Here is a 13,785-nt window from a genome sequence, read left to right on the forward strand (position 1 = left end):
GTGTGTGTGTGTGTGTGTGTGTGTGTGTGTGTGTGTGTGTGTGTGTGTGTGTGTGTATCCTACCTACCTCTTAGGACCTAAGGCTGAGGTGGGGCTCACATCTTCACCTAGGGATCCTGAAGTCCTGAAGCCACAAGGGAGTCATTGGGCTATTCTCTGTAGCAGTCTTAGCAGTGCCGACTGAGATGAAAAGCCTCCTCCACAGTGAGATTCAGCCATTGTTTTCGTGCCCTCTAACCCCCTCCCCCTCCCCTTTCACTGCAGTAATGGAGGCTGTTCTTTCTTCTGCTTCAGAGATTAGTGGTAGGCTCATCTTCCTTTGCAAGTTTGCCACCCTCTTAGAGGCAGAGGAGGGCCCCATTAAAGTCACATTTTCCCTGCTCCTGAGAGCTAACAGCCTATTTGAGGAAAGAAAGCTTATCACACTTTTGGAAGGGTGATGAATGTTTCAAGGTGACATAGTAAGTATACAGTGGTGTACGAGAGAGCCTGAATCAGGTAACAGGAAAAATTATAAGGAGTTAGGGCTGTTGTCCTCAGAAGCCAAACAGAGCCACCCTCTTTAGCTGAAGGTTTTCCATTTCTAACACAGGGTGGTTCTGGTTCCTGCATAGCTGCTTCACCACCATTAGAGTCCTTGCTCTGCCAAAGATGTCTAAGGACATTTTTGCAGGGTACTGGGGGCCCTGGCCCTATACTGTGGTCAGTCTTGGAAAGCTGAAGCTTTCCTTGAAAGACCTTGCTGAACAATCAAGATCACACCATTAGTTAATGCTCTCCAGGGAGATGAGCCAAGTCTGCCCTCTTCTCTCCAGTATGAGATTGGAATGCAGCCTAATTAAATAGGAGGAAGGGGCTGGCCCCTTGGAGATTGCGGGTGGCAGTAGCTGAGTAAAAATCTATAGCTTGATAGATCCATTTCTGAAATTAGAATTCAAGAAAAAAGCTTCATTTAGTCCCTCTCTCTTTTTTTTTTTTCCAACTCATCCATGTGCTTTTTGCTTTCTTTTGTTCTGTTTTTGCCCCCTCTACCTCACTGTATTATTGTCACCTGGGCCATCCTGATAGAGCCTTTACAGAAAAAAAAAACTAGTGGTTCCTAAACCCACTGACCTACCAAGGTTACTTGGGCACTTAACAGAAAGATTCTCAGGCCCACTCCCAAAGATATGGATTCAGCAGTTTGCAGGTGGGGCCCAGGAATACGCAATTTCGCAATTTCGATAAAAGCACCGTCATTCCTCAGACTGATTTGGGTGTGCATTGACTTAAACCACATTTCCCAGTGTAAACCAGCCTATAGAAATACATATAATGCAACATTTTAAAGTATGGTAGGAAAAAAAAAAATATGGGATGAAGCAAAGACAGGAGTGAGAAAAGGCAGCACAGTGACCTGTGAGTGTACCATATATAGAAGTCCTCTCTCCCCACCTTCATTTATCAGGCAGAGCAGTAATTCTGAACAGCCTCTTTCAATCAGTGAGTGCTGCACTCACTACTCCTCACCTGGCTGAGTTGAGGGCCCCTCAAAGTGATGAAACCCACAGCACTGTCTGTTGTTCCTATGCTCCACTGCAGATGCTAGTGTGGCCAGTTCTCTCTCTTTACTCCCAGACCGCATTCTTCCTTCCAGCCCTGAGGAAGATGCTCAGCACTTGGTTTAGCCATTCCAGGAGAGACCCCCGCTGGAGCTGGGAGTGCCTCTCTCCTACTCCCTCAGGCTAATCCAGCAGTAGCTGTGTGGTTGGGGGAGGGAGCAGTCTGCAGCGCTCTGCTCACATTTCGAGCTGGAGGCCATCTTTGGCAGGGCTTTTGAAGGGCAATGCAAGACAGCCTGGTGTGGGGAAGAGAGTGCAAACAAGGAGACTGGACACTGAGGAGCAGTGGTCAGCAGTCAGCACAGTTCCTTCTAACAGGAGCAAAGTCGTGCTTTCTGTCTACACTGATCCATAAAATAGACATGTGAAATGTGTAACAGAAAAGTTTAAGGAAATTTCATCTATCTGGAACTCAGGTCCCCAACAACCTCTCATTCAGAAAACACAGCTGTGAAACAAAAATAATTTTTTAAAAAGGACCTAATTAACCTGCTGATGTGACAAAACGTCTATCTCTAAATCACATATTGGGAAGTTGGCCCTTTTGCTGCCCCCAGCCTGTTTATTGTTAACTTTACATGATTCTAAAGTACTTTGCTATTTGGATTTCAAGCCTGCAGCAAGATAAAGAAGAGGAACCACTGGAGTCAGGCATTGTCAAGAATGAGTAGAAACAGATCAGTTAAACTTTAAGGACAAAGAAAACCAATACGTAGCAAACACTAACTCAAACACTGCTCTATGAATTGGGAGATTGGGATTGACATATATACACTAATATGTGTAAAATAGATAACTAATAAGAACCTGCTGTATAAAAAATAATAAAATTTAAAAATTTTTTTAATTAAAAATTAAAAAAAAATTAAAATTAAAAAAAAATGCCCTAAGGGGCCATTTAGGGTAGAAATAAACAGTCTGATATATCTTAGTTGACCTAAAAGATAAATCACATCACAGAATTATAGAAAAATAATTGATCATTATCTTAATCCTTAGTTGCTGAGAAAGGTTGCATCATGTTTAGTGTCCTAGGTAAGAGTACTACAAACCACTTTAGAAAGGTTTTTATTTAAAATTGTGATTTTTAAAAAATCTGTTACGGAGATGTACATCTTCGTGAAAAACAAACAAAAAATAATAATATGGTGCTTTAAGGGGTTTGCCTCCAACTCTCCAACATTAAAATTTGATTTTACGTTGCCTTCCTTAGTTATCTAAAGGTCTGTAGGGAGGGCTCTTGATTAATTTGTCCATATCATTATAAGGGTAGAGAGTCACATGGTATGATACTAGCAATAATAAACATCACTAACATTTATTGAGCATTCCTAGGTGCCAAATGCTGTTCCAATGCCTATTATCTACTTTAACAGATAATGGATTCATCACATAATAATGTGAGGTGCATTAAATTGGCATCCTAACTTGAGAATCTCAGAACACCTCAGAAAAGAATAAACACTGTAATTTCCCATATACAGAAATGGAAGTTTCAAAGAAACTAAAATATAGAAAACTGACTGAGGTATGTTAGATGTTTGTGGCAGGGCAAGAAATGCAACCCAAAGATCCTGATGAACTCCTCTTTTTTTCCTCATATAACATTTCTTTTGCTCCTCTGCATAATGAGTAGACTCCCTCCCCTTTCTCCTTCTTCCTTCACCCTAGACGCTTTTCCCCCTTTTACCACAATAATATTGATCCTCTTACCTCTGATGCGTCACTAGCAGACTTGCTTGTAGGCTAGTTTAACCTCAAATGTAGCAACCATCCAGTAAAATTTCTTGGTAAAAATCCTTTTAAACTCTCATGATCTCTTAACACACTTTGGAATAGTTTCATCACTGTCCAGTGTATTATGTATTTTCCCCACTGCTTATTATCCCTTGCTCTGTACCCATCAGTTAATTGAGTTTCTTCTTTGTGGTATTCCTGTCAATATTTATAGAACAGGTAGGTGGTATGAATTTTTGTTCTTTCTGCAGATTCTCTTGATTTGGAAGTTTGTACCCCCAGTGTGTCAGCCCTGCCTTTCACCATTGCTTCAGCATCCCCACAAGGGAAGTTCAAAGGGTTCCTCAGCTCTTACTTTCTTGAGGGTTCTGCTATGTTTATCTGCATCACTGCTTCATAAAAATAACTCTCAGTCACTGTGCTCTTCATGTTGACAGGGTTGCACCTGAATTATATAAATTATTTGCTCAGAATAAGAAAAGAAATGCTTATGTAGCATCATTCATTCATTCAACAGTCATTCATTGAGCATCTACAGTGTGCATTGTGCTAGGCTGTGGGCTTCCAGGGGTGAACTAGACAGAAGGGGTCCAGGTTTCCATGTAAATTACATCCTGGTGCAATTGTTCTCTAATAGTGATTCACCCTCCCAGGGCCGTTTAGCAGTGTCTGGAGACATTGTTGATTATCACAACTGGGAGGCAGGGCACGTGCTACTGGCATCTAGTGGATAGAGGTCAGGGATGCTGCTAAAAATCCTACGTTCATAGGACAGCCCCCCACAACAAGGAATTACCCAGATAATGATAAGAGCTAAAAAGCAGAGTGGGGACTTCCCTGGTGACGCAGTGGTTAAGAATCTGCCTGCCAATGCAGGGGACACGGGTTAGATCCCTGGTCCGGGAAGATCCCACATGCCGCAGAACAGCTAAGCCCGTGCGCCACAACTACCAAGCCTGCACTCTAGAGCCTGCGAGCCACACCTACTGAGCCCGCGTGCTGCAACTACTGAAGCCCACGCGCCTAGAGCCGGCGATCTGCAACAAGAGAGGCCACCACAATGAGAAGGCCGCACACCGCACCGAAGAGCAGTCCCCGCTCGCCGCAACTAGAGAAAGCCCGCGCGCAGCAACGAAGACCCAATGCAGCCAAAAATAAATAAATAAATCTATTTTTTAAATATAATAAATAAATAAAAAGCAGAGTGGCCAGTTTCAAGTGGGGGCTTTTTTCTAATTTGTCTTCCCACTGGAGGTGCCTTTTTCTAATTTACACAAAGTTCCTTCATGGGCTAGCAGCTGTCCTGGTTTAAGGTAAAATCACGTGCTAGATTGGTGTGGAAAGGGTACTTAAACTGGATACTGAGGAAGACCTGTCTTAGTAAAGGGCATTTGAACTGAATCTAGTATGACATGATGTCAGTCATGTGAAGACCCATCACAGAGCATTCCAAACAGAGGAAATAGCTAGCCTAAAGGGCCTGGGATAGCAATGAACTTGGTAAGTTTAAGGAGCAAAAGAGAAGGCCAGGGTAGCTGAAACACATTGAGCAAGGGGAAAAGTGGAGGCCATGCTGAGGAGTTTGGACTTAATTCCAAAGCTGTTGGAGAGTTTCAGGAAGATGAGCAATAGGATCTACTGTGGTTTTAAAAGATCCTCTGGTTTCTCAAGAATCACAGATTTAAAGCTATTTTTCTTCTGTGCCTGGGTTTGCACCTGGAGGAACTTAAAGCAAAAGTATTATATGAACTTAGTTTCTTTTTAAAAAAATATTACAATTTCAATCTGCCATTTGGATTAAAAAAAAATTCCTTGGAGTGTTTATGCTTCCTCCCTATCTGTCATGAAAATGCTTTCAGTAAAGTGATTGAGTAGCAGACTTCCAGGAAACCATCAAAACAAATGGAGGCAGAGAAGACTTGCCATCCCCTCTGTGCTCTCCACAGTTGGAATTTTCTGAATCTAAGCTCCTAACCTGAGCCTTTGGTTTGGGAAAGTACATGTAACAACTGAGTGATTCAGCAGTAATACAGCAAGCAAGGGAGGGACGGTAAGTAAGTAAAAAATAAATATTTCCCCAGTATTCAGTTTAGAACCATGTGCTCCGTGGTAGAAATGTATCCAAATCTCCTGGGGACCTTTATGAAAAAATGCAGATGCTGGGACCCCATCCTAGAACAAATGAATCAGAATCTGGGCTGGGGGACAGGTCTGGATTTTTAATGTGTAGGCAGGGTTGAGAATCCTTGCTTTCTCAATCTCAGTCTCAGTCTCCATGAATGTTAGCTGCTTTGGCCTAAGTATGTTGGACATGCGTTGCTTTTCAGGATAACATTGGGCAGCTGGAGAATGATCTGAGGAACACCAAGAGTGAGATGGCCCGCCACCTTCGGGAATACCAGGACTTGCTCAATGTCAAAATGGCTCTTGACATTGAGATAGCAGCTTACAGGTATGTCACAGGGCATGCTCACCCAAGCAGATCCCATCACCTGGGGCATCTCTACCCAAATAAGTGGTTTTAGTCTCTCTGATTTCTGATGGGTGAGGGGGTGTTAAGGAAAGGCATCACGGGCTCCTTCCAGGTGAGCTGACCCTTATGTCCCTCGACTTGGTTATATCCCAGCTCCACCTTACTAAGCCTGGAGTAGTCTACCTACCTCTGCAAGGATTTAAGGGGATAATGTGAGTGCACAGAGGTTGAAATAAAATCCATCAGACTCGGGCTTCCCTGGTGGCGCAGTGCTTGAGAGTCCGCCTGCCGATGCAGGAGACGCAGGTTCGTGCCCCGTTTCGGGAAGATCCCACATGCCGTGGAGCGGCTGGGCCCGTGAGCCATGGCCGCTGAGCCTGCGCGTCCGGAGCCTGTGCTCCGCAAATGGGAGAGGCCACAGCAGTGAGAGGCCCGCATAACGCAAGGAAAAAAAAAAAAAAAATCCATCAGACTCCAACTTTAAAAATAAGGTTCATATAATATAGAAAGTCCCAATAGGTGAGGTATCCCCCTGGATTCCTACTCAAGCAATATGTAAGTGAACATTTACCTCCAAAAAAAATAAATACAGGGTGGGGGTGGGGGTGGTGTGATGAATTGGGAGCTTGGGATTGACATGTATACACTAATATGTATAAAATAGATAACTAATAAGAACCTGCTGTATAAAAAAGTAAATAAAATAAAATTCAAAATAAATAAATAACAGCAGCTACTATTTTTTGAATAACTACTCTGTGCCAGGCACTATATTAGATACTGCATATAAATTATCTAGGTATCAAGTCATATTATTCCCATTTTGCAGATGAGAAAACTGCAAAACAGTCTGTGCAACATGCTCAAAGTCACAGTGCTGGTAATGGAAGAGCTCAAACTCAACCCCAGACCTGTCTGAAATTTTTTTTTTTCCTTACACTATGTATACTGCTTCAAAACAAAGCTCCAAGAGGAGTTGATAGTGTTTTGAGTTTCTGATTTTTAAAAAAATGATAAAAATTATTAGAGAAAAAAAGGTATTGGGGCCATGCTTTTATGATGCTGTTTAAGCCAGGCTGGGAAAAAGCTTGGTATCTGAAACAGTTTAATTCACTGGTTTCTGTTATTGCTGATTCCATTTCCTTTGTACCCCTACGCATTGAAAAAAATACAAATCTCAAGTTCTGGCTGATTAGGCAATTCCTTTGTGGACTTCTTACCTTCTTATCCCTGTTGCACTTAAGGTGTTAATTAGTAAAATTACTTCTCCTTAGAGCTTTGTAGACTCTAAGTGCCAAAAATGGGTGTGATGAGACCAAGGGGAGTTGTAGGGTTTTTTTTAATGTATTTGCGAATAGGATAGGTTTCCCCTTGACAGTGCTTTAAACGCAGCTTGTGCTAAAGATTTGTGAGTGTGTGTGTGTGAGAGTGTGTGTTTGAGTGTGTGTGTGCACGTGCCGGATAAAGTGCAGGTCTTTGAGCCTTGAAATTCAATATTTATTGGCCTCAGTCTCATGAAGAAACTGCGAAATCTTTCTAATCTTTCTAAAATGAATAGAGGCTGGAGGGTTAAATTCTTTAAAAGTTTCAAGTTGACTTCCTGAGAGTATTTCTCTGTTGGATTTACAGGAAACTGCTGGAAGGCGAAGAGACACGTTTTAGCACCAGTGGATTAAGCATTTCAGGGCTGAATCCACTTCCCAATCCAAGTTATCTGCTCCCTCCTAGAATCCTCAGTTCTACCACCTCCAAAGTCTCATCCACTGGGCTGTCTCTTAAGAAAGAGGAGGAGGAAGAGGAGGCTTCTAAGGTAGCCATGAAGAAAACCTCCCAGATAGGGGAAAGTTTTGAAGAAATATTGGAGGAGACAGTGATATCTGCTAAGAAAACCGAGAAATCAAATATAGAAGAAAACACCATTTCAAGCCAAAAAATATAATGCTGTTGCTTGAAAAATGTTAATGCTTAAGAGGGGATAATATGCATTTGACTTGTTAAACAGCCTATTCCTGATCCAAAACACCTGTCGCCACTATACAATGTTCTCAAGGCTTCAGTCTCATATTTAGCATTGAATACTTACTTTCTCTAATAAGAAAATCACACCTTAGAATGGAGCAAACCATAGTCCTAGAGCAATCACAGAGGAGTTATCTAAGAATGCAGCTTTCTCACCTAAACCTTAGGCTTCACAGCAATAGATGATTCAGGTACAGAGGAAGTACAAACTAAGGTACTGAATCTGTGATCATCATCATTTTGCTGTGAATTGAAATTAAAACCTATATTCACTCACCATACCCAGCCATTACCCAGCTATTTAATCTCACTCTAGATACCTAAAACATAAGGTCACTGCCAAAGATAAACCCACGGTCCACACCTGACACCACTCTGATAGAGCTGTTTCACAAATGATAGGTGTTTGTTTAATGGACTCTTTAATTCCATATATCCTTTCCTTCCATTCAGGAAAAAAAAAAAAAAAAGGCTAGTGTAGTATGTATCCCTTTGAAATACATTTCGGATCTTCTCAGAAGAACTTACCCCCTTTAGCTCTCTCTGCTCAATAGGTAGAATTAGATGCATGCTGACCATTTCTGTGATTTGTGTAGTGACTTCTCCCTGTCCATTTCATGTCCTTCTATTGCTATAGTTTAAAAGAAATGGCAGTGGTAAGTTTTATGGGTTGCCCCCAACCAATAAAATATTGAAAAAAGTCCCTAGATTTTAGGCTTTTAGCTTATTCAAATCCATTTAATCAGGAAAAAGGAATACTTTATTGAGTGTAGCTTTTCACCTTAACTTTAGAAGCACAGTCATAGTTAATCCCAAACTGTGATTAAGCTGACCTTAGATTTAGTAGTATAAGCTAGAAGAGGTATTTGTATGAAGGGGAAAAGCCAAGGTCTCATTTATCTGTGGCAGTTCATTTGTGGTGATAGAGAATTAGCTGTTTCATGCCTTTACCCTTAGACAGAATCCACATATTCCCCTTCCCACTAGTCTAGGTCCTAAGGAGGCCTTGGTTTCACTCTTATGCCTTTTAAGAGTGCTAAGTATAGATTATGTTACCACCAGGACACAATGCTCCTGCCCAAAAGTAAAAGAAGTCACTTCTGGTCAATCAACACCACCAGCAAATACAAAAAAGAAATATTTCTCTTTTCTAAAAGAGTCTTGCCCAAACAGTTTTCCCACTGCTGCATGGTTAGTGGGGTCTCCCTTCCCTGCTGGAGACAAAGAGATACTCAGACCAGAGAAGGGGCACACATGCTCCTACTCACATGCTAGGAAGTAGATTCTGGGGAGTCCAGTTTTCATCTGCCCAGCTGTGTAGCAGCTGCATTGCCCAGTCTTCCATGTGTGCCAAGTATGATGCAGAATTAATTCTCTGTTGGAGTCACTTCCACCAGATCTAAAGAGTTGCTATATCTCTGTCACACATCCCCATTAGGAACTCTGTGGTGAAAAGGACATGATGCTTTTACTGAATTTTCTTATCCTAGCACATGCTTCAGTTGTTCAAGGAACTTGAAAGAACACTTTTTGCTTCTTCCTTTCCCTTACTCCACCCCATCTTTACTCCCCACACTTACTGTAAAATGTTAGTAAAATGAGAATTAAAAGTCACATGAATCCCACCAACATAACTTGTGTTTCGTGGTTTTTGCTGCTTTAACTGAGAGAAGCACTGTTTTGGTTCAGTGAGACAGGTGTACCCCCAAGTCATTCAGAAATCATATGTTGTCTGTCTCCTGCATCCACATTTAGTTTCGTTTAATGTTCTTTTGTTTGTTTGTTTTTTCCCTCCCAAGGCCTTTGGGCAATCTGCAGACTGTCTGGTCTGAAACACATAATGCACTAAGTGGACAGTTCATGGCAGGAAGTGGGGAAATCAAATCAATCGAATGATGAAAGTGTATTCTGTACCTGGATAATAATTTTTTTTGAATTTTATATTTTTTTAAACAGCAGGTTCTTATTAGTTATCTATTTTATGCATATTAGTGTATACATGTCAATCCCAATCTCCCAGTTCATACCACCACTACCACCACCCCCCGCTTTCCCCCCTTGGTGTCCATACGTTTGTTCTCTACATGTCTCTATTTCTGCCTTGCAAACCGGTTCATCTGTAGCATTTTTCTAGATTCCTCATATATACGTTAATATACAATATTTGTTTTTGTCTTTCTGACTTACTTCACTCTGTATGACAGTCTCTAAGTCCATCCACGTCTCTACAAATGAACCAATTTTGTTCCTTTTTATGGCTGAGTAGTATTCCACTGTGTGTATGTACCACATCTTCTTTACACATTTGTCTGTTGGTGGGCATTTAGGTTGCTTCCATGTCCTGGCTATTGTAAATATTGCTGCAATGAACATTGGGGTGCATGTGTCTTTTTGAATTATGATTTTCTCTGGGTATATGCCCAGTAGTGGGATTGCTGGGTCATATGGTAATTCTATTTTTAGTTTTTTAAGCAACTTCCATACTGTTCTCCATAGTGGCTGTATCAATTTACATTCTCACCAACAGTTCAAGAGGGTTCTCCCTTCTCCACACCCTCTCCAGCATTTGTTGTTTGTAGATTTGCTGATGATGCCATTCTAACTGGTGTGAAGTAATACCTCATTGTAGTTTTGATTTGCATTTCTCTAATAATTAGTGATGTTGAGCAGCTTTTCATGTGCTTCTTTGCCATCTGTATGTCTTCTTTGGAGAAATGTCTACATACGTCTTCTGCCCATTTTCTGACTGGGTTGTTTGTTTTTTTAATATTGACCTGCATGACCTGTTTATGTATTTCGGAGATTAATCCTTTGTCCGTTGATTGATTTGCAAATGTTTTCTCCCATTCTGAGGGTTGTCTTTTCAGCTTGTTTATAGTTTCCTTTGCTGTGCAAAAGCTTTTAAGTTTCATTAGGTCCCATTTGTTTATTTTTGTTTTTATTTCCATTACTCTAGGAGGTGTGTCCAAAAAAGATCTTGCTGTGATTTATGTCAAAGAGTGTTCTTCCTGTTTTCCTCTAAGAGTTTTATAGTGTCTGGTCTTACATTTAGGTCTCTAATCCATTTTGAGTTTATTTTTGTGTATGGTGTTAGGGAGTGTTCTAATTTCATTCTTTTACATGTAGCTGTCCAGTTTTCCCAGCACCACTTATTGAAGGGACTTGTCTTTTCTCCATAGTATATCCTTGCCTCCTTTGTCATAGATTAGTTGACCATAGGTGCGTGGGTTTATCTCTGGTCTTTCTATCCTTTTCCACTGATCTATATTTCTGTTTTTGTGCCAGGACCATATTGTCTTGATTACTGTGGCTTCGTAGTATAGTCTGAACTCAGGAAGTCTGATTCCTCTGTTTTTTCCCCTCAAGATTGCTTTAGCTATTTGGAGCCTTTTGTGTCTCCATACAAATTTTAAGATTTTTTGTTCTAGTTTTGTAAAAAATGCCATTGGTAATTTGATAGGGATTGCATTGAATCTGTAGATTGCTTTGGGTAGTATAGTCATTTTCACAATATTGATTCTTCCAATCCAAGAACATGGTATATCTCTCCATCTGTTTCTGTCATTTTGATTTCTTTCATCAGTGTCTTGTAGTTTTCTGAGTAGAGGCCTTTGACCTCCTTAGGTAGGTTTCTTCCTAGGTATTTTATTCTTTTTGTTGCAATGGTGAATGGGGTTGTTTTCTTAATTTCTCTTTCTGATCTTTCATTGTTAGTGTATAGGAATGCAAGAGATTTCTATGCATTAATTTTGTATCCTGCAACTTTACCAAATTCATTGATTAACTCTACTAGTTTTCTGGTGGCATCTTTAGGATGATCTATGTATAGTATCATATTATGTGCAAACAGTGACAGTTTTACGTCTTCTTTTCCAATTTGTATTCCTTTTTCTTTTTCTTCTCTGATCGCCATGGCTAGGACTTCCAAAACTATGTTGAATAATAGTGGCGAGAGCGGACATCCTTGTCTTGTTCCTGATCTTAGAGGAAATGCTTTCAGTTTTTCACCATTGAGAATAATGTTTGCTGTGGGTTTGTCGTATATGGCCTTTATTATGTTGAGGTAGGTTCCCTCTATGCCCACTTTCTGGAGAGTTTTTAATCACAAATGGGTGTTGAATTTTGTCAAAAGCTTTTTCTGTATCTATTGAGATGATCATATGGTTTTTATTCTTCAATTTGTTAATATGGTGTATCACGTTGATTGATTTGCATGTATTGAAGAGTCCTTGCATCCCTGGGATAAATCCCAATTGATCATGGTGTATGATCCTTTTAATGTGTTGTCGGATTCTGTTTGCTAGTATTTTGTTGAGGATTTTTGCATCTATATTCATCAGTGATATTGGTCTGTAATTTTCTTTTTTTGTAGTATCCTTGTCTGGTTTTGGTATCAGGGTGATGGTGGGCTCATAGAATGAGTTTCGGAGTGTTTCTTCCTCTTAAATTGTTTGGAAGGGTTTGAGAAGGATGGGTGTTAGCTCTTCTCTAATTGTTTGATAGAATTCACCTATAAAGCCATCTGGACCTGGACTTTTGTTTGTTGGAAGATTTTTAATCACAGTTTCAATTTCATTACTTGTGATTGGTCTGTTCATATTTTCTATTTCTTCCTGGTTCAGTTTTAGAAGGTTATACCTTTGTAAGAATTTGTCCATTTCTTCCAGGTTGTCCATTTTATTGGCATAGAGTTGCTTGTAGTAATCTCTTATAATGCTTTGTATTTCTGCAGTGTCCATTGTAACTTCTTTTTCTTTTCTAATTTTATTGATTTGAGTCCTCTCCCTCTTTTTCTTGATGAGTCTGGCTAAACGTTTATCAATTTTGTTTATCTTCTCAAAGAACCAGCTTCTAGTTTTATTGATCTTTGCTATTGTTTTCTTTGTTTCTATTTCATTTATTTCTGCTCTGATCGTTATGATTTCTTTCCTTCTACTAACTTTGGGTTTTGTTTGTTCTTCTTTCTCTAGTTCCTTTAGGTGTAAGTTTAGATTGTTTATCTGAGAGTTTTCTTGTTTCTCTAAACTTCCCTCTTAGAACTGCTTTTGCTGCATCCCATAGGTTTTGGATCGTCGTGTTTTCGTTGTCATTTGTCTCTAGGTATTTTTTGATTTCCTCTTTGATTTCTTCAGTGATCTCTTGGTTATTTAGTAACATATTGTTTAGCCTCCATGTGTTTGTGTTATTTACGGGGTTTTTTCCCATTATTTCTAATCTCATAGTGTTGTGGTCAGAAAAGATGCTTAATATGATTTCAATTTTCTTAAATTTACCAAGGCTTGATTTGTGACCCAAGATGTGATCTATCTGGGAGAATGTTCCATGTGCACTTGAGAAGAAAGTGTAATCTGCTGTTTTTGGATGCAATGTCCTATAAATATCAATTAAATCTATCTGGTCTATTGTGTCATTTAAAGATTGTGTTTCCTTACTAATTTTCTGTCTGGATGATCTGTCCATTAAGTGAGGTGATAAAGTCCCCCACTATTATTGTGTTACTGTCAGTTTTCTCTTTTATATTTATAATTGTTATATCTTCTTCTTGGATTGATCCCTTGATCATTATGTAGTGACCTTCTTTGTCTCTTGTAACAGTCTTTATTTTAAAGTATATTTTATCTGATATGAGTATTGCTTCTCCAGCTTTCTTTTGATTTCTATTTGCATGGAATATCTTTTTCCATACCCTCACTTTCAGTCTGTATGTGTCCCTAGGTCTGAAGTGGGTCTCTTGTAGACAGCATATATATGGGTCTTGTTTTTGTATCCATTCAGCAAGCCTCTGTCTTTTGGAGCATTTAATCCATTCACATTTAAGGTAATTATCAATATGCATGTCCCTATTACCATTTTCTTAATTGTTTTGGGTTTGTTTTTGTAGGTCCTTTTCTTCTCTTGTGTTTCCTACTTAGAGAAGTTCCTTTAGCATTTGTTTTAGAGCTGGTTTGGTGGTGC

At 39.9% G+C, this 13,785-nt stretch overlaps 1 protein-coding gene across 1 annotated transcript in view; it reads left to right on the forward strand.

Moving 5' to 3' along the window:
• Nucleotides 1-9,464, forward strand: part of INA (internexin neuronal intermediate filament protein alpha) — a 12,585-nt gene extending 3,121 nt beyond the window's left edge. The window contains exons 2-3 of the mRNA XM_007470424.1: nt 5,666-5,790; nt 7,441-9,464. Coding sequence (XP_007470486.1) covers nt 5,666-5,790; nt 7,441-7,750 — 435 coding nt within the window. The 3' untranslated portion in view covers nt 7,751-9,464. The remainder of the gene's footprint in view (nt 1-5,665; nt 5,791-7,440) is intronic.
• The last annotated feature ends 4,321 nt before the right edge of the window (nt 9,465-13,785 follow it).

This window comes from Lipotes vexillifer, unplaced genomic scaffold (assembly GCF_000442215.2).
Source record: "Lipotes vexillifer unplaced genomic scaffold, Lipotes_vexillifer_v1.1 scaffold916, whole genome shotgun sequence".
Lineage (NCBI taxonomy): Eukaryota > Metazoa > Chordata > Mammalia > Artiodactyla > Lipotidae > Lipotes > Lipotes vexillifer.